Source organism: Paramormyrops kingsleyae, chromosome 2, assembly GCF_048594095.1.
Source record: "Paramormyrops kingsleyae isolate MSU_618 chromosome 2, PKINGS_0.4, whole genome shotgun sequence".
Classification (NCBI taxonomy): domain Eukaryota; kingdom Metazoa; phylum Chordata; class Actinopteri; order Osteoglossiformes; family Mormyridae; genus Paramormyrops; species Paramormyrops kingsleyae.
This window is the reverse complement of record NC_132798.1, coordinates 6,294,381-6,319,368: the sequence shown is the minus strand read 5'-3', so window position 1 is coordinate 6,319,368 and position 24,988 is coordinate 6,294,381. Positions and strand designations below refer to the sequence as shown.

Genomic DNA, 24,988 nt, shown 5'->3' with positions numbered 1-24,988 from the left:
AAATTAAAAGAAATCTCTCAGCACTTTATCAGCTCGCGGTTGCTTCATAGGTTTCTGTGTCCCTCTGTATGGCTTACTGCCGAGCATAACTACTGCGTCTGTTTTGGGTAGACGAGGTTCGGGTTGGGTCACCAACCCCTAGAGACAGGGTAACAGTATACCTCTGTCACCCACAGCGTTAAACGCTCAGCATCTCCATCAGATGCAGTCACACGCTTATGGGCATCGTCTGTTTCTTCTTCACCAGTCTCAAAACTGCTGATGCACTATGATTTTCATCAGGATATTAGAGATGTATTTGAAAATGCACACAAATGAATGCTGCACAGATGTGTTAGGGCACAGTTATGATTGAACCTTCATACTCATATGTTCTCCATGTTGTCTGTTTTTCATGTGCAAGTGTGTTGGAAAAAGTACAAATAAAAAAATCACATAAAGACTGTTGGGGGTTTCTGTGTAAAACCACTGATTACAGACAGAATACATACAAACCGTATTTATATATTGTTCAAAGTATCTTTACGAAAGTCTTATCTTTAAATAAGTTACCTTTATAAAATCTATCATGTGCGCATTCTCTAATTTATTTTCCCTGGTTTTAAATGCAGAGAAGAACCGCTTTCAGATTAAAGAAAAAGAAAGTAAGTTGTAGAAAACATGTTTCTTTTCTCTGTTCAGAAAGCGATCTAAAGACGTAAAGCGTTCCTTAAAGCTGACATAAGGATGTGCAAGGCTATGACCGTGTTTGTGTTCTCACGAAGTGAGAGAGGGAGGGAAAGAGGGAGTGAGTGAGTGAGGGAGGGAAGAAAGAAGAGTGCGTAAAGAGCTCTCAAGGTGGTAGGAGTAATTAGCGGGGATGGCGCGGCTATGATCCGCTTGCCTTGTGCCACAAAGCGGCGGCTGGTCGGGGCACCGTAGCGGAGGGACTGCAGAGCGGTGGACCGACCCGCACACACAGCTATGCCTGGAAACGATACGGACCCTGAACCCTGAACACCGACAGCGATGGACAAACAAAAAGGTACGGGGCCATTTCCTCCATTACGACAGGATCTAAGCAGTAAGAAATGGAAATAAAGCGCTCGCATGCAGCATACCCGCGGCGATAGCTCGAAAAGTTTGCTGTTGTTTTCCTCAAATAAAAACGTGTTGGAAGCTGGAGGTGGACGCGTTTTTCTACTATGAACATCACAATGTGTCAGGCATTGTAGCATGAGAAACTATTCACAGTCCGTTTTTTTTTTTATCTGAAGGATAAAGTAGTCTGCTGTTAAATAACGTGTGATGGGATCTTCGGATGAGGCTCAGTAACTTTTTCTTTCCCCTCCAGTCGGCGTCAGTCTATTCTAATATAGTACAGAAATCCGATGGACCTCATACACATTTTCTTGTGCAGCGGTATCTGAGGTGTATCTTAAACATATAAATCGTATTAGTTAGCACGTTTTATTTATTTTGATCATTTTCTTATTTATTGTTTAGTGTACTGCTCGTATCTTATTACTTTCGGAGCGTTATTCCCCGATTCGTTGCCCTTCACTTCTTTACTGTTCTCGTCCACCCAGTTTTTTTTTTATTATTATTATTTTTCATTTATTGTTTGACATTAAAAAAAATAAAATACCTTGGGAACCAAGTGAATAAAACCGACCTGTGGTATAGGCTACTTACTGTGCACATTTCCCACAGTGGAATTAAGTTAATATTTTTTTAAGTGCAATATTATTCCAGGTAAGATGTTTGTTATATTAATAATTAAGTATGTGGTGTTATTGCCAGTATTTGGCTAACGTGGACCCAGTCCAAACTGGCCATTACTACGGTTGAGTAAAAACTTGTTGTTCTGGAAGTTGGCCTATGCAACATTTATCGTTTTAAAGGAATGTAAGTAATAACTATAGAGCAGTAGTCGGAAATGCCCCCAGCCACCACAATCTCCCAAGAGATCCCGAAACAGCCGACTATAGTTTGTTTAAAATATTAATACCGGATTGATCTTTCTATAACTGTACGAGGGAAGGATAATAGAGACTAAACAACGAAAGGGGTTTTGTGCTGCATTAGCTCTGTTCTTTCCATTTGTATCCTGTGAAAAGTGACCCTGTTTAGCAACAGCATGACATCACGGATTATATTACAACAATACGCTATTGCCAGGTTTCCCCGGTCAAGAAAAATAAGAGAACTCCAGTCATTTGGAGAGTGTAATTGTTTATCTTCCACGTTGTGTTTCTGCAGTACAAATAAACGGCGATTTTACATCCATGAAGTTCGGAACACATGTAGATTTACTTTTTAAATATTCTACTGGGAAATCACATTTATTCAGTAGGCTACGCAGACTGTATAAATGGTGTGTTTCTAAATTTTTGCCGTCAAACCCACATACTGTGGCAGCTGAAATGCAGCGATTAATAATTTCATCCTCAGTCATGATTTTATGGTTTTGCCTTTACTATGGATCTCAAAACAACATGTCTGTGTTAGAGATTGATGTAATATTAGCCTAGTTTGATGCAAAGGTCTAATTCGTGAATCCAGCTCTCTAGGGATCTACTCTCCTTGAGACATTTCCTGCAGCTTCTTGCATCACATCATGAAGCAGGGTGTTGATTGTCACCCCGATGCCTGAGATTCTGAACATGTCTGATCTCCGTGTTGGTCCTGGGCACATACTATGTGCATGCACTTAAATGGTCATTGTGTTCAAAGCTTCCATGGCTGCTCAGGGACAGGATGTTGTGTTGATGGTAGGATGGAAGCCCTTAATTTGGGAGATCAACATTTCTGACTCATTTGGACATGGAATGGTGAACAGCATCTGATAGTTCCTTGGGATATTCTGGCGGGGTGCTCAATCACCCACACCATATCCCACCCTTCCTACATTTTTCCCCATATTGCCCTTGCAGACAACAATCCCAGCTGAAGACAATTTTGTGTGTCAAACCTGGTGTTTTGTGAGATTTTTTCGTGTGGAACATTAGTTTTAATGTAAAGTACACCCAAAACCCAGTAATGTCTTTTGAATATATTTTCAGCAGAAATGTAAAATAGTCCTTTTGTGATCAATAAACAAACATGCAATTTAATAATACATGATCTCATTAATTACAAGATTTTTGTTTCCTGATTTTGATGTGGTTTACCTTCAGTTTCCCATTGTTTAAATGGAAAGGTGTAGGAAAAGCTATCAAACCCAATTTTTCAATTCATGAGATTTTGCAGAGAGGCTGATTTTTTTTTTCCCCGCAGTTCTTACATTTTCAGTTATTTAGCAATGCTTTTATCCAAAGTGACATACGTTTGTGAACACAGGGTCAGCCAATCCCTGAAGCAGCTGGTGATTAAGGGCCTCACTCAAGGGCCCAACAGTGAAATCCCTCTGCTGACTGCAGGATTTGAACCAGTGACCTTCAGATCACGCACAGCATCCTGAGCCACAGAGCCACACACTGCCCCCAGTACTTAAAGCTGAGTAGGCCCCATAGACATCTGCAGAATGTGAAAAATGTCTCTGCTTAAAGTTTGAGGTTTGTTAATGAGCTGATATTACGAACCCCCCCGACCCCCCCCACCCCAATGCCAACTCTTTAAAAATGTGATTGTTGTATCACGCAGCTCAAGCGAGTCTGCCTGGCATAAATGTGAATGGCTGTTCTGTGGTTTGTTTTGAAATGTGACTAGGCGTACAGAAAAAAACGCGGGGTCAGATTTCTCCGTGTAATTAAAAGGAAGCGGAAAGGGTCCCCCCCCCCACCCCCCGTGCTTTGCTCTGGTTTCTTTCTTCAGGTGTTGATCCCTAATCATTTTTGATCAGCCAGCTCCTGAAAAATCATGTCTTTGTAGTCATTGGAGTCAACAGAGTCATTGTACAGTTCTTCTAGTATGTTTTGTCATTTGACAAAACAGTTCATATTTGTCATTTTTAGGATTGCTTCAGTCTGTTCTCCTCCAGTCCTCATTCACCTCACATCCTGAGGTGAATCTACCATGTGTGCCCCGAAATTATAATATAGGAAAGTACTTCTTCAATAAGCAAAACTGTGTAAATGTAAGGTTATGGATTTGGATTGAATGTTCTTTTTATTTTTATTTTTTATAGAAGTGAGCCATCTATCTTCCATCCTCTCATCCTACATCCTACTTAGGGTTTCAAGCTAGAAGCAGCCCATTTAGTTTAACTCTATGTGTAAAAGTCACTGAACAGAATAACACTTAGAAAACCTCATATTCACTGCCTGTTACGAAAATCAGTCTTCCTTACATAAACCTGAGATCAAAGAAACAATAAAGAAAGTTGCGCCCTTCCCAAACAGGTAAACTGCCTGCCCTTCTGCTTCCACAAAGGTTAAAACATCAGTTGTAACTGCAATTACATCTTTATTGAATGAGATGGTTTATTTACTTAAAGGTCGAAAAAGATTGGGCTGTTTGTCAGTGAGTCAGAAGGTATTATGGTGCATCTTCCGAAAGAACGGATTGTTTTCTGAGGATACTGAGGGAACAGGAAATGGAGCGGATGGAATAATGATACCTCTAAGGATTAAACGTTGGATGAAGAATGTAGAAAAGTGTTTGCCTCGCATGGAAGGCACGCGGAAAGAGCTACTGTGTGATTTCACTGGTAGTTATTCATGCTAGTGTCAGGAAGAGAGTGAGGTCAGAAAGAAGGCAGATAGGGCAGAACTGTTCCCAAAATTCCTACAGAAATCCTCCCCAATGTTTTTGTTTCCTTCGTTTTTATCAAAAATGTAAATATGAAATTCAGTGGAGGCCGTAAACAATTCTATCTTCTTTTTTCTTTTTTTTTGTCCCTTTCACCAGGCAAACATTAACGCCCCGTCAGTTGGAATGTTTCTGTTTCGTGTTTGTTTTTATGTGCTTCTGCCAGACCAGCTTTGTCTGAAGGTTAGTGGAAACAGTTCACATAGGTGAGAAAAGGGAAGCCCTGCTTTTAAAATCATTGCTGCAATAAAACGTCTTCTGCTCACGATAAAAGTCTGTTTTTTGGGCAGAGGCAAAATATAGTATTTTATGCATTGTAATTTAAAACATGCCTTGGTGAACATGCCAAGCCTTAGTTGAGATACATATGAAAATAGATGTGTGGTCCTTTGGTAATAATTTAGAATTGCAGTGTTTCTTTGTTATCTTTAGTGATGTGCCGTTTGTTTGGGTTTTTTTTTTTTTTAAATGAGCTGAAAACAGGCTTTGTAAGGACAGAGATATAGAGTTACAGTTTGTTCTCCAAGAAAAACGTAGCGAAAATGAGACCTTTGTTTTCACAACATTAAGTTCAGCCGCAGTTAAAGATCGTCGCTGTATACGCAGTATAGATCAGCATATTGACATGGACATACGTCAGAGCTGATGAATATGGAAGGTTGCTCAGGAATGGCTGTGTCCAGTTCTCCATATGGTGGCATATTCCTCTCACCGCTGTTGTAAGAAGTTGTGATGGTTGGACGATTGGTGGGTTGCAGGGGACAAGAGCATTTTTTTGATCTTATTCCAGTGTCCAGCAGACGCTTATTTACAGCAAAGTCACAGCTTATGACTCCCTTTGTTTGTACAGCTGGGTCATTTGCCAGGTTGCGTTCAGGTTAAATATCTTTCTTTCTCAGGGGTAACAGCTTAGGCCGTTCTGGGCCTTAAATGTTTACCCCATGGCCTTTAGGAGAAAGGTGTAGTGGAATATTCCTTCCATCTTGTACACATTTGGCACTTCTGCCCATGTGCCCTGTGTGGGGGTGCACTGGCCTCAGCTGTTTTCTGGTTATACTGGGAAAGATGGATGAATTATGAAACAATTGAGCTCTTCAGTTTGACTGGTTTGAAGGCTTCATTCAGCACTGGAAGTATGTATAGGCTTGTCTGGACACTTGGGCGTTCTTTTCATAGAGAGATTTAAAGGCCATTGAGGACACCATAACAAGTGGCTTGTTTTTATGGGACAGCGTTGCTGTGGCTTTCATAAGCAGAAAGTCCTTCCTCCCTTCCACTGTTTTTCTTTTTTTTTTTTTCCCCACACAGAGTAATTTACACAGATAGTAGGACTGCTGTACAAAGGCCCTCTGATAGACTCTCCCACAGTATCCATGCATCTCTGTTCACTGTGAAAGCAAAAGTGAGGCTTGTACTGTCTTTTGCTGTGTGTAGGCAGATGAGGTTTAACCAGCGGGGGCTGTTTACACCCCCTCCCTACATAAAAGAGCGGCTATCGTACACCACTGCGGCCCCCATTGTTTTCTGTTGCTTGTCTGTGTGCTGTAAACTAAACCTGGCACATTCATACACTGTAAAAGTCAATGAAGGCATGGCGCTTTGGTGCATGGTGGTACCACTGGATGTCCTGGATTACATGTCCTTGCTGCAAGATTGTTGATATGGATAAAAGTTGCCATTCAATCCGTGTTTTATGTGGAAAGACTCAAATTTACCAGTAATGATGTGTTTTGGGGGGATTTCCTAATTGTTCCTAATCATCGCATCAAAATATTTTTTGTTTTTCCACTCATTTTTGTATAAATCTAGCAAAATGACCTCTTCTTCCAGTCTAGAGAGTCTGCAGTTTGTAATTATAGTCACTGTGTTTATCACCCTAGGACACAAATCAGGGCTCCCTGGATGGGATGCCAGTCCACTGCAGGGCATTAACCCACACAATCTACAGACGCGCATTAGCATGCCAACATGTCTTTGAACTGTAGGAGGAAACTGGAGTATCCAGAGGAAAACCATGCTAGAGGGAAACATGGTAACCAATTACAATGTTCAATGCACCAATTACAATGTTCAATGCACCAATTACAATATTCACTTTGCAAAGTGATTTTAGTCAGATCACTTTAAACCTAATGATTGAGAGAATATTTAGGGAAGATTATTGTTGAGGGTTATGTGTATGGTTAAGATGGATAATAATAGGTATAGAGAGTGGTTAAATACAAATTATTTGAAGTGGCTTTTAGTGTGTGGGTTGGTCTTCCATTTTTAAATGTCTTTTTCTGTTACAGTGATACTCAAATGTAGTTTCCTGAGCTTATCAGTGATGGTTACAGTGCAAACTAAATAAATTGCAGACGTTAATAAGCAATGAATGAATGATGGGCTACCCCCCCCCCCCCCCCCCATCCAAGGTGTCTCCCAGTGTGTGTCCTGCGCTTCTGAGGATGGGCTCTGGGCCCCCTCTGACCCTGGGTGACTGGTCATGAAAGATGGATATATCGACATGTTATTTCAGTCAGGGGCCTTGCTAGGGCTGTTTTAGCCCCCTAAAAGATTCCCCCCACCCACATAAATGTACACTGATTAGCTTAAATAGTGGGTTGTCATTTATTCTCAATAAAATCATAATCCTTAGCAAAGGTTTAGCCCTTTTTTCATAAATCTTTAGTAACACTCCTGTTTTCTGTATTTCAGACATACCATAAGGCTTATGCGCTACTTTTTTCCAGCTTTGTCGCTATTCAGTCCAATACCTATTAATATCACCTAAATTTTCTGGCCCATCCCATAATCCCTAGGTCTGCAGGTGAGCACTTATCATTGCAGCTTTTCTCCCCACAGTGCTGAACCGGCTGGTCTTGGACCTGCAGTCGTTCCTCTTGGTCCTGGACAACGAGAACCTCAGCTATATCGCTCAGGCCCAGAAAAAGTCTATTTCAGACCTGCTATCTAAACTACAGGACACTCCTGGTGAGTTACTGTCACAGAGAACTTCATCTTACACTTCGTGTTGTTTTTCTTTGTCATTGCAGTGTCACTAGCGGGATCCGTCGTTATAAGAGCTGAGACTTGGAGTGCTGTGTAACTCGTTTAATTACGAATCTCTGTCTAGGATTTTGTTGGTTTGAGTCCTGTAGCTGGTAGAGTAATTTTATCACCATTGGGCCCTTTGAGGAAAATCCTTAACCCCAACTGCTCCAGGGCACCCGTCTGAAACCAAAACTTGTTCTCACATGAACACTATATAGATGTGTCTGTCTCTCTCCTGGAGAGCAAGTTGGGATGTGTAATACTACCCAGTTTCCCCACAGGGATAAATGAAGTACTGCTGTTATGAAACATTTTTAGGGTTTAAATAGGGTCAGCTGGGTGGATTTGGAGAGAGTTTATAAAAGCAGATATGATCTATGTTATGAAGTGTAGAATTGTTGCAGAAAGGGTATAGGAAAAGGCAGATACCCAAAACCACACATTTTTGGACTGTTTTAAATGGAGGTGCCTTACCGGTGAATGTGCACATAAATCTCACATATTGCTACCAGACTAATCACTGGAAATGTATTTGGGTTATCTTTTCAAAAACATTACACTATTACCCTATTGTAGTACTCTGTGATTGACTGTTAATGGATCAGCTGCGAAACAGACAAATACCATAACACAAACTGAGAAAACATTCTTATTAATAAGTTGTAATATTTCATAACAATGCTTGTATAAGTGCCAAATAGAACAGGGTGTGATCACTTTTATTAATATTCAGAGTCTGTCTTTGATCTCTCTCTATTCCTCTCATTCTTTAGTGGAGGACGCAGAATACATGATTATGAACTGTCCATCTGGAGCCGCCAACAGTGATCTCAGGGAAAATCAGACAGTCGCTGGTAAGGGGTTTTTCTAAGGCCCTTTTTAGTTGAGAATTCAGCTTGAAAGTCTTGGCGTTCCTCATGGGTCTGTCCTTGGACACTTAACATTTGCCTTTGTTTGCACAGGGGGCTTCCTCCAGTGCATGGTTAACCTCAGTCATGCTGAAGAGGCCTCGTCCTCAGCTGAATGGCCGCTGAAGGGGGTGAGTCTGCCTTTCTCTTTATCCTCCGGCCACTGACCACTAAGAAATCCAGACGGGATGAGTTTAAACAGGAACTTAATCAAATATTTGCAGAGCCTGCGGAAGGACTCTTCAAACATTTGTTTGAGGGCAGTTTTATCTGTAGGCATTTAAAGAGATAGTGGTGGAAGTAGATATATAGTCAAAATTCCATCATCTTTATTTTGCGCTTGAAAGTGTTTGTATTTAAGCAATAGTAACAGAAGTAACAGAGAGAATGATCTCAAATCAAGTAAACATACCTAATTGTGAAAGAGCAGAATGAACAAGCCCCCTTATTGTTAATGATGAGCTCCTCAACACCAGTTTAAAGCAGCAGACAGCTGCTGGGGTTACTGTTTACTGTTAATATTGCATTTATAAATCCTATCAAATGCAATATTAAAGTTAACTTCCAAAAATCAACATTTCAAGCAGTGAAGCTCATTTCCTGGTTAATCATACCCTCAAAACAGTCCTGTTCAAGTATGTGCTGATGCTTTTCGGCTGCAGTTTTAGGTCACAGATTGTGTTCCTTTCACTGTAGAATTCTAGCTGTCGATTCAGAAGCACGTGGAGTCTGACCAGAATACGTTAGTAGAGCATTAAGCTTTGTTAAATATAGTTAAATGCTGTACAGTGATGTATCTTTTGTGTTGTGCTCTATTAAATATGAGTCTATGACATGTTTAGAAACACATTTGGACTTAAGGATTTGAACAAGGGCTAATGATTTCTGTCACCTTATTTCTCTTTAGAAGCTTGTTGTTCCAGACATTAGACTGTTTGCTGTGAGTGATGTCTTCAGTTCAGTTTTAGGTCTGTTTTTCAGGGAGCTTTGGTTCCAAAATCCCTGGGCTGGCTCTGCAAGGGCCAATGCCCCACTGACGTCCCAGGGCTCTCTCTGTCCTTGCTGCGGCCGCGTAAGGTGGCACTGGGGAAAGGAGCCCAGCAGCAGGGTTTATTTTCAGGCCTGAGTTTTATTCACTGACCATAATGACAAGGGAGAGCTAAAGGGGCCTACTGTAGTGGCTGACAGGCTCTCAGGCCTCCTAGCTGGGGGGGAGGGGGGGGGGCTCTGACGTGGGCCGCTAATGAGAGGGTCCCGGGCCTGTCTTGGGTTTGGGACGCCCAGCCGCACGTCCTACAGAGGGGTGAAGAGCAGTGCAATGGGTCAGAGGCTAAGGTTTCACTTTTAACGAGGCCGATTCAAGTGGCCGGGTGTGGCAAGCAGGAGTAAACAACAAACTGCTACAGCAAGGCCACGATAAACTAGGTCATTGTCACAAATAAGATTCTGCCTCATCAGTACTCATTTATCCCCCATGGCCATGTAGACCCTGATGGTCTATAGTCAAGTCAGCTTCTAAGTAGTCAAGTCAAGTCAAGTAGGGCTTTATCGTCTCGCCATCCATATTCAGTACACTGCATTTGGTGATGCGAAATAATGTGCCCTGGACCTCATTGCAACTTATATGCATAAATAGACAGACAAGTACTGAGAGAAGAAGAAGAAGAAGAAGAAGAAAAACAACAGCAACAATGCACTTTAGGTGGAACCCTGCTGATCTCGACTTTAATAAAAAAAAACAAACAAAAACAAAAATGTAACAAAACACACGGCTCAGATGCCCACTCCAAACTATTCATTTAACAGTAATAATTAATGTAATAGTTTTCTCTGTCGGAAATTTGACCGACCGATCTGCCAACGTGATATGCCCCCAGAGAAGTGGAAACACACGTAGCTCAGGCCATATGGACCACCACCCACGTGCTTCAGCCTCCCCTCTGCCCTCTCAGGGCGCTTTTGGTATCGGCAGAAGGCTTTGTGTCGTTACTAATCAAAGGCTTAGGAAATGTTTTGAAGAGCCCCTGTATCTGTGAAAGGAAATGCTTTGTTTATGCGAGTGGCCATCTCTACTTCATCAGTATGATGCTATTACTCAAGATGCAGCCTGAGAGAGGAAGTACATGTCCAGAGAATAATTATCTATGTCTATGTGATGGAGAGATAGAACGCCCACATACTAGGGGAAGTCAGACATGGACGGGGCAGAGCCCGCCCGTGGGGACCATGAGCTCACCAGTAAAAGCCTTCCGGGATAGGATGGCAGGAGTGACCAGGAGTGCCCGGCTGCAGTTCCCGGAAACTACACGCAACCCAAGGACTGAGACCCACATAACACGTGCACAAGCGGGGGGCCCAGAACTGACCTGTACACAGAATTTAGTGGTTTCTCATATACTGTACGTGTCTAGCAAAACTTTAATATGAAATTAATTTAGCCTTGTTAAAGTATAGGAGAAAACATGTCAGAAATTGAGTATTTTAGAATCAAAATTCAACATATCGGCCAGGTACTCCCACATGTACTAGGAATTTGTCTTTGCTGTACTGGTATTTGCATTTGCTGTACTGGTATTTGCATTTGAAAACAACACAAATATAAATGGGGAGAAAAAGAATAAAATAGAAGATATGCTAAAATATAAGGAATAGTTCCAAATAAGTACAAATCACAATACATCTGTTAATATTTTCAGCTTCATATTTCATAGAGTACCAATTGGAAGCCGTATCTGTCAGTTATAGCAGAGGGTCTGTCACGCTGTGGAAGCTGAAGCTTAAGGGAAGCCTGGTGTGCTTCTTCACTGATGTCCTCTCTGTCAGCTAGACGTTGCGTGAGTTGGGCCCCACAGCTGTTCTCACTCTCCGCTTCATCTCACCCCCGTTGAAAAAACAAAAGCCATAAACACAATGGATTGGGGGTGGGCGACCTGCATGGCCCTCCCAGTAAGGCTTTGTGAGTATGGAGAGGACATTTACAAGCCTGAGGTAGAGAATAGTTGTTTCTATAACTCCTCCCCACTACTTATGGACTCTCTCCCCCCTACCTCACCTCAGGAAATAAACAGACATTGCACCAAACCCCTCGTCCCTCCATATCTCAGCTTAGCCATTTCTCAGTCTGTCTGAGAGACATCTGCCACATCCATTAAATTGAGTTGGGGTTAAGTAGTCCCCCCCCCCCCCCCCCCCCAAAATAGTCTTGCTTCCTCTCCTTTTCTGTAAACTCCACATGGGTAGGAATAGAGTAATTTAGTTTATTAATATTTACAATATCTAGGACAACTGGCAAAAAGGAAACGCAAGAAACCAATTGAAAAGAACTAAATTTAGCAATTTTAGTGCATTTTTCACCCAGAAAGTTCACAAATAAAGGAAATGCTTAGGGATTCATTTAACAGGGTATATTATTTCTCTAGTTTGATTTATATGTATACAGTGCTTTTCGCAACATATTTGGCCCAGAGCACTTATTTCAGTGAAACAACAGCTGGCAATTGGATGTCACAGTTTAGTGCAACAGTAAAGTAAATGGATAGTGAATGAGGGCTTGAAGGCAGTGAAAGAGAGGAAACAAAACTCCGTACTTTGATAGGAGGGAAAGACTAGGGGCCCAAGGTTAACCAGCTACCCAACCCTCCTGGGAAAGAGGAAGATTTCAACCTTTCTCACCCATAGAGCGGTAAAGGTTAGTTACATGTGTTTGTTTGTCTGACCCCTGGATTTACACATTTCCTGTGGCTTAGGAGGGTGACCACATGATGCGACAGTACTAAAACTTTAAAGCAGAAATAGGTTTCGTCCACCATCCCTGAAACCTGTTTTTTCATTTACAATGGTGTGTGCCAAGTCATGTGGTTTGGTTGGGTTCCCTGAGGTAGATGGCATGAGTGACTGATCTGAGACCAGGCGCAGTCCTCTCATTCGGCCTTCTGAGCAGCCTGTGTTTTTCTTGTTGCAGCCTGTGTTCCTCCTGACCTTTAGAAAATAGCTAAACTCCTTTTTCCCGTAAATAAAGCATATTGCTTTTAAGACGCTAAATTACACGTTTGTCTCTGCGCAAGGTTCTTATTTTTGCTTTAAATTGAAGTTGAGGATTTTTTTTTTTGTATTGGAAGATATTTCTCTTTTACCTGGATTAGTGGTGACGTGACACCCTGTGACTGATCAGTGACAGGGATGGGGACAGTTGTAGAATGTAATGAAGCTGCCGTGTATGTCCTCGTTTCAGAGCAAGGGGCCTGTCGTGCCTCCTTACCCCCCCGATGGCTTGGATGATGACTGCTATGAAGAGGCAGAACCATTCGTTCCAGTGAGTCAGCCCACAGGTACGATGCCGGGGTCACAGTTAGCGGCCCTTCAGTGGTGTAGGGTCACGTAAAGGACATGTTCAGGATTGTATTTCAGAAACGTTGACTCAAATGTGTGGTTAAATGTGTCTGGGCCAGACGCGGTGGACTCTGACAGCAGTCACTATGAGTCGTACGGCGAGGAAGAGGAGGACTCTGTGAAGGATAGGGCTCATTACATCCAGTGGAGTGCCTCTCAGCCATGCCTCCGCTCTCCGCCTGAGTCACGCATCTGCGGCTACCTGTCGAGAAAGAAGTGGCTGGGCCAGTGGAAGAAGCAGCTCTTCATCATCCGCAACACGGCCCTCCTGGTAGGCTGTAGCAGCAGCTACTCCCAGCTGTCTGGGGACGTCGTCTGTTAGCCTGACGTAAGGATAACTGTAATTCATCTGGAAAGTGTTACAGGAAAAGTGTTACAGGAGCTGGTATGTGTCTAAAACTACAGTCATTAACAACAGGGATGCGTTTTGAGAAATGTGTCGTTAGGCAATTTCATTGTTGTGCAGCGTCTTAAAAGCAACATTCTTTATTTACGGGAAAAAGGAGTTTAGCTTTTTTCATTGTTGTGATTTAACATGCCTACATCATATTATACTAAATGATAGTCTATTGTGGGTTACTTGCAGTAAAATTAAGATTTAAAAGACATTTGATCTAGTTTTGTGTTATTTGATCTTGAATCTGCAGTGCTTATTTGAGGAAAATGGTTGAGGAATCATTAAATCATGGCTATATATTACATCATTTTAATATACCTGATAAGCTATGGTAATGGGAATGTGTTGTACTTATATACACATCTGGCTGTACAATAGGTGTGTTTACACCAGCATCACCACAACCACGTGAGTCATGCGCTGCGCTACAATGTCACTAGGCAATGGTGATTTTTCAGCTCCGTTATAACCTTACGGGACTGTCATCGTATATGCAGTCCATCGTTGATGGAAACGTCATTATGCGACACGTGACTGTATAGTGTTCAGAATAAAAGCTGCCTTTAATGCTTAAACCATCTCATGGGAGTATCTGGGGAGAAATTTGATGTTAAAGGGATTTTATATCGTTTAGCTAAGCTTCTTGCTAACATTGTTTCAGGAACAGGTCTGTCCTTTTTATCAGTTTAGGTAGATAAAATATTCTCATTTAATACAATATCACAATTCATACAGTTTAATGGGGAAAAAACAATCCTGGCTAACTTTCTGCACGTTTCTATATTTCTGACACCGTTCATAGATGTTGTTTTGATTTCTAAGTAGGTGAGGCACTCAAAAGCTACTCTGTGGGGAAAAGGTACTTGATAAAACCACTTGGCATGACATTTGTGTGGCTGGGAAGGTTTCAGTTTGGTGGTCTGAGCATGACCCAGATGCCATTTAGCGGATGGATGGATGGATGAGTGGATGGATGGATGAGTGGATGGATGGATGAGTGGATGGATGGATGAGTGGAGGGATGGACTGCATCTTTATGTTGGATTCTCTTTGTGGTTCCTGCAGTGGCAGCTGTTGCAGACAGCCAGTTATGCTTTCATCATTGAGCTGTGGTTTTTTTCCCATACTCCTTTACTGAGTCATGAAACTATGCCCTGAACCACTGGGAAGATTCACTGCTGTCGCAAATTTTTTCAGTCTGCACAGTCTGGCTCTGACTGTATTTCAGTATTTCAGGACAGCCCCGGAACCCTAAAATAGGTCTATAAACCTTCTGAGGCCAATAGACATCAAAGACCCTTTTCCAGTAATCTTCAGGTATTTCTTTTGGTTGTGGTATAACGTGATTCTTGAACCTGTGTACAGACAGATTCACTCTGGTGGCAAAAGGCAGAGTTAGATTTACGTTGGCAGGGCTGGTCCAAACAATTGAACCTAATTATCCTTTCATTTGGGTTAAGTGAGGAGGGCAAGAATTTGAGAGATTGCATGTTTGATTACCTTGCATACCAAACAAACGAAAGAACCGCCAAACTCCTTCTCCGCAGTACCATACTGCTCAAAGGCTCAAATTCAGTATATAGCAAAGTAAAAATACTAGAAAATTAGACCTGATGCACATCTTCAACTGTCCTATATTTCCATTTTAAAGGCAATTTTTTAAATTAAAAAATGTATATGAATAGAATATATATATTTAAAAAATAACTTTTTCATTTATATGTTCTGGAAGAATATAGCTCTTTCTTCAGGGAAGGTGGGATAAAGCTGTATTTTGTTTGCAGAAATTTTATTAAAATTCGCCAGTACCTACTGCTTGTAATTTTAGTTTTCAGTATTATTAAACATATTCTGGGAAGATGTCAACATGACAGTTATTCTTATGATATCATGCGGTTTCCTGATATTTGCCTCCAGCTCTCTGATCAAACACGACCTGTAATTGACTTAACTTGGATAAGTTAGGGATAAACCATGACGAGGTTTGCAGTTATATGAAAAAATCAACAACATCTTGGTGCAATGCTGCTAACCGTTTCATTTTTCAGAAGACAATTATTTTTATTAGCTTTTAATAGAGTTTCAGTGTGCTTTTAAAAATATAGCTACTACATGGAGAGAACGTCTGGTCTGGCTGCAAAGTGGAAGCGGCAAGTCCGCTAAGTAACCATAGAAACCGTCAATGGGCGCTTGCATTTTAAAAACCAAGGAAAATTATGCTGATAAGAATAGCTGCTTACTTATGAGTAAAAAGCCATGCAAGTTTTTATATTAACAAGTTTGATAAAATGTTAAAACGCATTAATACAGAACATTTATTAGGCTGCAGGAACCTGTGCCCCGCGATGGGTTTGTGCCCCATCCTGGGTTGTTCCCTGCCTTGCACACATAGCCTCCGGGATAGGCTCCGGACCCCCCTGAGACCCTGAATAAGACAAGTGGTCATAGAAGATGGATGGATGGATGGTATAATAGCGAGTACGTGAACTTGACTTGTCCCCATGTCCTTCTCCCAGTGCTACAAATGTGCCAAAGACCTGAACCCCCTGCTGGAGCTGGAGCTGAGGGGCTGCCAGGTGGTGTACAAGTGCAAGCATGGCAAGAAGATGCAGCATGAGCTGAAGGTGGTGGCGGGTTCGGACACCGTGGTCATCGGCTTCCAGAACTGCCAGCAGGCCGAGGAATGGCGGAAGGTTTGGAGGTGTTTATGATTATGGCCCACTCCTGGCTAACTCCAGGAGAAGAAGAGAGGGGTAGAGAGGGAATATTGCTTCAGCTGGTCGACCTTTGGAAAATTATTCATTCTCACATGCCGTGTGCTAGTCCGTCCATCTTCCAGTAACATTTCCAGTCCAGGAGTGTGGTGGAACGCCTGGAGGCTGTCCCGGGAAGCGTAGGGCACAAGGCTGGGGAACAACCTAGATGGGATTCCAGTTCATCGCAGGCCACATTTAGAGAAGCCAGTTCACCTTGCTGTATGTCTTTTGGGTTTGGGTGGAAACCAGAGCCCACAGAGGATACTCACATAACATGTGAAGCACATTTAAACCCCACACAGGAACAGGGTTCAAGTGCCAAACCCTGGGGGTGTGAGATGATAGCAACTCCACATCCCCATACTGCCCACATCTGTTTACGTTGATTTTTGAATGTAATTTAGGTAGTTCTTATATGCCCATTATTAGTACATTTTGCTAAGTAAAGTAATGTAACTATTTTTATGGTTTTAGATCATTGAAGAAGTGAGCAGCTCCTTCCAATATGAGAAGGAATCTTACAGTTCGTCCTCATTGCTGAAGTGTGACAGGCTGGATTCTTGCAGGGTAATTTTATTGTTGCCTCCTGTACCCACAGCCCTGCTGAACAGATATTTCATGGCAGTCACTACTGAGATTTTATTGTAGATCTACATGTTTTTTTTTGTCATGTTGTCATTGTCTGGCCTGTATTGTTTTGATTGGTTGATGATTGTTTCCTCACCTTGCAGTCAAGCACCGTCCTCCACACGGACTCGGAAGACGACAAACTCTCCGGCCTTCCGTCTGCTATCAGCAGTGTGGAAATGAGAGATAAGGGTGAGATGTTTTTCAGCTGCCTGTGTGCGGTACTCGTTCCTCAAGCCGTAATGAAATGGTGTAGATCTTTGCTATCAATAGCTCCATGTGGAGCTGCCCAGTAGGTCTGCATGTACTGTGTTGTGGCATTCATTGGGACTCTGGGGACAGTATGTGGGTTGTGCAGTGAGGTGCAATTAGGTGAAGGCTAAATTTATGCCATACCAAACCGGGCCATTTTCTGAACTTTCACTGCTAAGTCTAGTAATTTCATTGTGTTCATCTAGCCCGTGATGGAGCCAGAAATGATTTGACAACAGGCAGCAGAATATTTGTCTTGTTTTGGCACCTTTTTAAGGAGATTCCATCTCCTGCACCAGACTGGGGGAAACAAATGTAACCAGTGAAGAGTTTGTAAGGGGACTTTATTAAACGCTTAATGTGGAAAAAGTTTAACATGGCTTAATGTTCCGAAACAGCGATCAATGAACACCAAATTTCTCTCAGACGTGTCTTGTCATAATCGCTTCCACCTGGCAAAAAATCAAAACCTAAATCCTGTGACTATGGATGTTTTGTTATGATAAGAAATGTCCGAGAGAAATTTGGTGATCATTGATTGCGGTTTTGGAACATTTAAGTCGTGTTTAGATTTTTCCTTATAATGGGTGTCTTTATGGTTCCTACAGTGGCAGCTGTTGGCAGGAGAGGAAAAGGCTCAGTGTAACATAACATCCATCCATACTCATTGGATTTAGGTTTTGATTTTTTTGCCAGGTGGAAGCATTTATGAAAAGACATGTCTGAGACGAATTTGGTGTTCATTGATTACTGTTCTGGAACATTAAAGCCACGTTAAGCATTTTACAATGTCCCGTTTGTAAGTGACTGTGGACAGTATTTGTTGCATGATAATTGAAGTAAAAAAAACAGCAGTCATTCTGCACAGTCATGCAGTATGTAATTTAAAATGTGCTTTATACTAATTTCTAAGGGCAGAAAAAAAATCTTTTGTGTTTTAATTTCCTTTTCACCAGACACCCATTTTGCCATGTGTTTTCATGGTTTCTGGAAAGTCCTGCCTCTGTCTTTCAGAAGTGGTTTGCTGCCGAATACTTTCTGGTTCAATCGATGATCACTTTAGATGTCAGATTCGCCGTTATTATACCCATACCTGGAGATCCTCTGGCAGCAGTCTGACTGCGACCCCCACCCCCCCGGTTGTCCCTTCTGGATCGACAGGCTTCCTGAATGTCCTGATGAACTGCCAGTGGCAGAGTCTGTGGTGCCAGGTGGAGCACGGCGTGCTGAAGATGTTCCGGGACGAGGTGTGCGAGGAGAGCCCCCAGTACAGCGTGCAGCTCCGGGGGTGTGAAATCCGCTCAGGCGAGGACACGGCTCAGACCTACCGCATCACTGTGGCCCTGCATGGGGACCAGGTGGCTGTTCTGGAGGTATGCAGCCCACCGGAGCCACCGATTCCAGTCCAGTTATTGTGCATGCTATTCAAAAACAGCCCGAAGGAATCCGGATTTCATCTTTGGGAAACAAGCCACAGCAAAGGGGAAAATACAGGATTCCACAAATGATACCAGAATCCTTGGACTGAGGTTTAGGAAGTATGGCATTTTTTTTTGTTGAGAGTTGAACTGTGTAGGGGTCATGTGAGGGAGGGAGGTGTTGACCTCCTCTGTTTGCCCGCAGGCCAGCTGTGCAGACGAGAAGGAGCGTTGGCTCCAGCTCCTGCAGGACGGGAGCCTGGGGCTGGCAGAGTCCCAGTACGAGCAGTTGGACTCCATGCTGGATGCTGGGCCTAGCAGACCACTCAGGTAACATACCTGCTTGCTCTCCATGACCTCTGATCCCAAAGGCACTCTTTCAGCACTTCCATAACATGAAAATAATCAATTTCTCACATCTGGATGTATGGTACTGAGACCTGTTTTCTGTCCAGCAGCGGTTTGATGACTCGTAGATTCCCGACCTCCAACATGTACATCGACGACCCCTTTCAGCAGCTGTGTGGGACAGTGCAAAACCAGCCAATCTACTCAAACACATGCATTTTGGAGCACAGGGTAAGTTTTGATTTTGGGGTGTCCACCAGTATCATTTGGGATATACAGATACTCCTCTCTCAACGACCTACCTGTTTAAACGAGCAGCTTTATGACCAGTCGGTATTGTAAGCTGTATGATCTGGTCGCAGGAATGGAACTCGAGCGTTACGCGAGAATTGTCTATAACGTGTGAATTCTTCAGAGCACTAAAACCTTCTATCTCAGTTCCAGAAATCTCAGAACAATACACAGAGAGATTCAATGATTCCTAAAGATGAAAGTAACTATATCAACAAAGAAACCTTCTCCAACCACAGTAAGTATGCTCTAATTCCTGACGTTTTGCCAGTCTTTGTGTGACTGGTCTTTGTTTTACTTACAGAAATGGCTTCCACTATCAGCTCAGTAGTTGACTCCTAGGAAACTGACAATATATATTTTTTTGTATTGTATGTGACGCGGAATATAAATCACACTTGAACCCAAATTAGAAAAATGAATGTATCTGTGAGGAGAACAAGTTTTTCTGCTCCTCGGTGCAAAACATATGATTAGTGAAGAATTTGTGGCCCTATTATGGATATTATTAGCATTCTTATGCATTGAGTCCTTTTTTTAAGGAAACAATTCAACCACATCTGTTTTTAATGTACTGTAGCTCACTCAATGTTTAGCTGAATCGACAGTGTCTCAATAATTATATGTTAGTTAGAATAAGAAATCATAAGACTTTTCCAGCAGTGTTTTAATATTTTTGTCATCAGCCCCTTGTATGAATGTGCCTGCAGGTTGGTTCAAACAAAGTGATGTAAATAATGTCCTCGGGGCCTGCAGTGTATGTGCCAAAACGTGCCAGTACAGCCCTCATGTGAAGTACACACATGTCTTCAGTTAGCTATAGCGGGCCTTCTCAAAGGATATACACTGCATCTGTACTTTAAACAGACGCTAACTGATGATGTGTGTCAGTGTTTCACTGATAAAGATAAATTCCTCATGTCAGTCTGGGGAAAGTAGACATACTCCTTAATAGTGATACTTGGGCCCGGGCATGTGACACTTTGAGGTAAAACGCCAGTCATGCTGTGCTTAACTAGGGCAGCACTATACTTTGTCAACAAAACCGCTATGGGCTTTGTTTCTTTAACATGTTTTTAAAAGTTGTGATGTGGGTTTTTCATACATGTCATCGAGCCGCGATTCTACTGCGCTGATCTGTTATTTGCATCGTAATGAATTTGTTCTCCTTGTGGAAGGGGTATGCTTCAGGATGACTGTATCCCAACTCATTGGATGTATGTATAGCAGTTTGTGGAGCCCAGTGATGACACCTTCCAAGGTCGTCTCACTAGTAAGATCTTATTATGGCAGGATATTTGTGAATTTGTATGGAGAGACACCTACTATGGTTTCTTTATCCTTAAATAAACTTAAGGGATACTTTGTAGCAGATTCACACCAGATTCTGGCAAAACATAGCGAGTGTCATGTCTGTCCGTGAAATATTTTATACTAATACCATCTTTGGTTTGCAGAAGTATGTTAATATAAGGAAAAACATAAGTATCCAAAAACACTGGATGTCTCAGATTTATTGGGTAATAAAATATGATGAAAAGCACAATTTAAATTTGAATTGTCACAATTAAAATTTGTCACAGTATCACTGATTGCAGCAATGACAAAGATTAAAGTTTGCGGGTGACTCCTCTCAAAATTGCATGTACACGTCAAACTGAGCAAACAGGACTCTTCAGTAGTGCAAATTAGGTTGCAGTGTGTGCAGGCTGACAGCCCACAGGGCCCTTGGAAGTCAAGGGAAAAATGTCTCCCAGCGTAGAAGGAGACGGTGGTTAGCTGTCATTTTTGATGGTTGGGCTGTGGTGGGAGGATGTAGCCTTGTGGGCAGCATGTCCTTTTAAGGTCTTTGCAATCTGTGTTTTTCCCTTGAGAACTTTTTTGACTTTTTTTTTTTTTTTTTTAAAAAAGGGCCGAAAAGCAAAGGCCTCTCTTACAGAGTCAAATGTTACACATTACAAAGATGGCCGGAAAAATCAGTGGTACTGCCTTCCCTCAAATGGGGGAAAATGATGACTGACTGATTGTTGGCTCCAGTTTTGTCTGAATGCATTTTTTCCCCACACAATTCTTCTGCCTTTGAGTGATATAAATGATGCCCATTCCAGAGAGAAAAGACAAGGACACCAGTCATCCTTTTTGTGTTTAGGCAAAAATAATTATTATTTTTATTATTATTTTGTAATTATTATTATTTATACAATTAAATTAAATAACTTCATTGTTGGCATTTGTTGGTTCTGTGACCTGTGTCTCGAAACGTTCGTTGTGTGATTAGACCTGAAGGTGGCGCCAGACCTGGCTCGGGGGGTGCAGAAGCTGGAACTGGTGGAGAAAAGGCGTACGCAGCTTCACGCAGGATCAGAGGTGAACCTGGTGACGGCTGGCAGGACTCCCAAGCGCTCCTCCTTCAGACAGTCTTTGGCCTTCTGCACTGAAAGAGCACAGGTACCGTGACCCTCATCCATAGATATCCTACTCAGAATATCCTGATGCCCATTTGAGGCTTGAAACAAGGAGGAGATGCCCAGTTCTAAGAAAAAGAAAAGCACTATACTAGGTTGTATCTCTCATACTAGTGATGTAATGTGTCACCATCCCTCCATCCATCCACTCATTCAACCATCTAACCAACCATTCCAATCTTGAAAAACTAGTTAAGTACATAGTTATTAGGATTACTACCATTTGGACAATGAGATAAAAAATAAAATAACCCTGTTTGGCTTTGTCTCCGTATCTGTAGATCTAGGTCATCCATATTTTCAAATATCCAATGTGTTTGGACCATGTACTTTAATTAGGTTTATTACTACAGATTGAGATTAGATAATATTCCATACGTTTCCATCAAATTATTGAATTTAACAGAATTAAAATGAATAATAAGTAAAAGATATGCATACGGGAGACAGTGGAAAATGTAGTTATGAAATGGGGGAATATTAAGTTGGGAAAGAATGCAAAACTCACACAAATGTATGTAAAATGTAAGTATTCTTAAAGGAGGGTGGTAATCAGTTCCATTATCGACAACATGTGTCACTGAGCATACTGTATGTATGGTAGATGTAGGCTGGTTCAAATCTGACGGGATGGGAAAAAAAAACGTTCAACAGATGTGATATTTTCTTCTGAAATGACTCAATGGACCGACTACATAAGAGGTCAGAAAAGTGACGTTTCTGCCTATGTGTTTCTTCTGTAAGAAAGAAAAAAGAAAAATGAACATAAGACTCACAAATATAAAAAAAATAAGAGGAGGGATCTGCTGCACATGTTTTACAGGAAATCCTTCTAAACTGAAGCCAAAACCTTTAAACTTGCAAATGCTATCCAAGATTTTTTTCCCCCAAAACCAGGCCCTGTTGAGACAAACCTCAAAACACACAGTTTGACTTCTCATTTCTCATGCACCCAGGATGATTTTGGTAGCATGCGCAGCTTTCCCAGTGGAATGAAAACTGCTCACTTTGCAGCAAAGACTCTACTGAGTACTTGCATAATTTCATCTGTGGAGCAGGTGCCCTTGATGCATATATCGTATGATGTAAAGCCAAATAGCAGACTGTATAAGAAGTATGTAATAAACCTCAAAATGTAGCAGCCAAAGGAGTTGTCTGGAGTTGTGTGTGGCTCCGTAACCACATCTGGAAGGCCAAAGTTTTGAATCACATGGGCAGCACGGTAATTAACTCCCTGTCAAACCCTTAATCAAGGCCCTGAACCCCAAGAACTACTTTGGGGGTATCGGATAAATACCTGGCCTTTCGCTTTCACCTGTATATGTATCTCGTATGAGAGCAAAATGGGACATGTGAGAAGTAAAGAACTCCCATGTGATTGTACAATGGCAAATAGAGTGCCGTATGTTATTATTGACTGCCATTTTCAGACATCATGTATTAGTTCAAAAATGTACTTGTTTTGTGACAGGATGTCACACATTTTTCCATCTAACCATTTACTGAGAAAGTTCACAATCCACCTCTAAACAGGATGTTTCCTAACCATGTGATCAACGTATCCAAACCATTTACGTTCCACTGAAACACAATATTGATTCCCAAGAAAAGTATCAGTCTATGCAATGAAACAATGAAACTTTCTTGACATTCTCACTGCTGTTGCCTCCACAGGGGGGGTTCCTGACGCCCTTGCTGCGACGCACTGCCTCTGCAAAGAATTCCCTGAAACGAGCTCCCTCTGCCATCTTTATGGAGAAGGGCAAGGTCTTCCAGAGAAAGAAGGTATGTCACCAGTGTGGGTCCTGATCCATACTGAGAAAACCAGCTCCACACAAAATGTGTCATGACATTTGTTATATATATTTGTATGTATACAATCTATTGTTCAGACCAATGTAATGGTTCCAAAGGACACTATAAATTGTCTGATAACAAGAATTTGGTATCATTAAACATCATTTGGTTATATATAAAGCCTTCTGGTTATTCTTGGATCACAATATTGTTCATTGTTGATCTGAAACCTTGAAAAAATGTTTGTATATCCAACAGTATAAAGTTCATGAGTAAACTGTTAATGAGTAAACTCTCTGAGACAGAGAGCTCTTTGTCTGTGATCAAATTTAGATGCTTCAGATTCTGTTCTTTATTGATAAACTGGTGTGACACATAAGGGCGCATCCTTGACCTCACACAGCTACTGGTAGCCAGGTTAATTATTATGAGTGTCATCTGCCACCAACAGTAAGGGCCCCTATGGCACCATGTCCTTCCTAAGCCCCACACGCGTTTTGTCAAATTTCTTCCTGCTTGCTACTGATGAACTAACCAAATTCTTTAATGTCCATTCTTGAATAAATATTGAATCCTGCCCACCCAAAAAAACACAAGAAATAAAATTATGCAGGTTTAAACTGAATGAACTAATTTGATGTTTCTTATGGTAAGTCAGCTGTCACTTTAATATGACTGCTTCTATTGAGTTTAAATTTGCAGTGTGTGGAATGCTTTACTGCAGTACCAGTGTCCAGCAGGTTTTCCATCCTACCTGGTCTCTGATGAACCACATCTGATCTCAGGCAGATAGTAACTGGTCAGGTAGGATAGAAAACCTGCTACATACCAGCACTCCAGGATTAGGGTAAAAATGTTACATAAAAATGTTCTGATGGCAGAAGGAATATGATTGTTTCTCTCTGAACCAATCAAATTGTAGTGGAGATGGGTCTTAAGCAACTAGGAGAGGCGGACCAAGACATCTGAATGGTTGGTCCCACCTCCTTTGGTTGCTTGGACTCATTCCTCTACAATCTGATTGGTCATCTCTCTGAACCAATCATTTTTCCTTCTGCCTTCAGAACATTTTTGTGTAAGTGAAACCCCTGTGAGCTTTCTGCATACATCAAGGCTCACATTTCTTTCTGTATGATAATGATTGATTCATTGATGAAATATCCCTTGTAACCGTCTGTTTTTTGTTCTTTTTTAGGAGTGGGAGACAAAAGCCTCTGCATGATACCAGTCAGCCACTTAACCTTCACCTTGTATACATTTCCTTACTTGTATAAGTATATATTGCACTGAATATATTGTTACTGTGCATGTGGATCATGCATTTTTGATTCATTTTTTTTTTGAGAAATTTTTGTATGAATTAAGTCTTTTGGGTTTTTGTATTTGATGGCAAAGCAATCTGTAAACTCTGTACTCCTCCATTAAACAGCTAACGTTCTCACGCTACTCATCATCTGAGTGTTACTTTCCTGACAGGTGCTGCAAACGTTTAATCCAGAAATTATACACCTTTATCTGAACATATGTTCAATGCATCCATCACCCATCTGTCATCCATATTCCAACCGTTTATCCA

The 24,988-nt window shown here is 41.7% G+C and overlaps 1 protein-coding gene across 2 annotated transcripts; it reads left to right on the top strand.

Moving 5' to 3' along the window:
• Positions 1–796: 796 nt before the first annotated feature.
• Positions 797–24,858, top strand: LOC111857579 (actin filament-associated protein 1-like 2). 2 transcript variants are annotated; one of them, XM_023838589.2, is made up of 16 exons: positions 797–1,024; positions 7,576–7,704; positions 8,538–8,618; positions 8,727–8,803; positions 12,904–13,000; positions 13,121–13,332; positions 15,975–16,151; positions 16,689–16,781; positions 16,946–17,033; positions 18,255–18,466; positions 18,717–18,841; positions 18,970–19,090; positions 19,298–19,388; positions 21,429–21,598; positions 23,290–23,400; positions 24,608–24,858. In XM_023838589.2, exons 1-16 carry the CDS (start codon positions 1,009–1,011, stop codon positions 24,632–24,634), a joined length of 1,827 nt encoding a protein of 608 aa, XP_023694357.2. In that variant the 5' UTR covers positions 797–1,008; the 3' UTR covers positions 24,635–24,858. The 2 variants fall into 2 exon arrangements, with proteins under 2 accessions (XP_023694357.2, XP_023694356.2); XM_023838588.2 differs by having other exon boundaries at positions 18,967–19,090.
• The last annotated feature ends 130 nt before the right edge of the window (positions 24,859–24,988 follow it).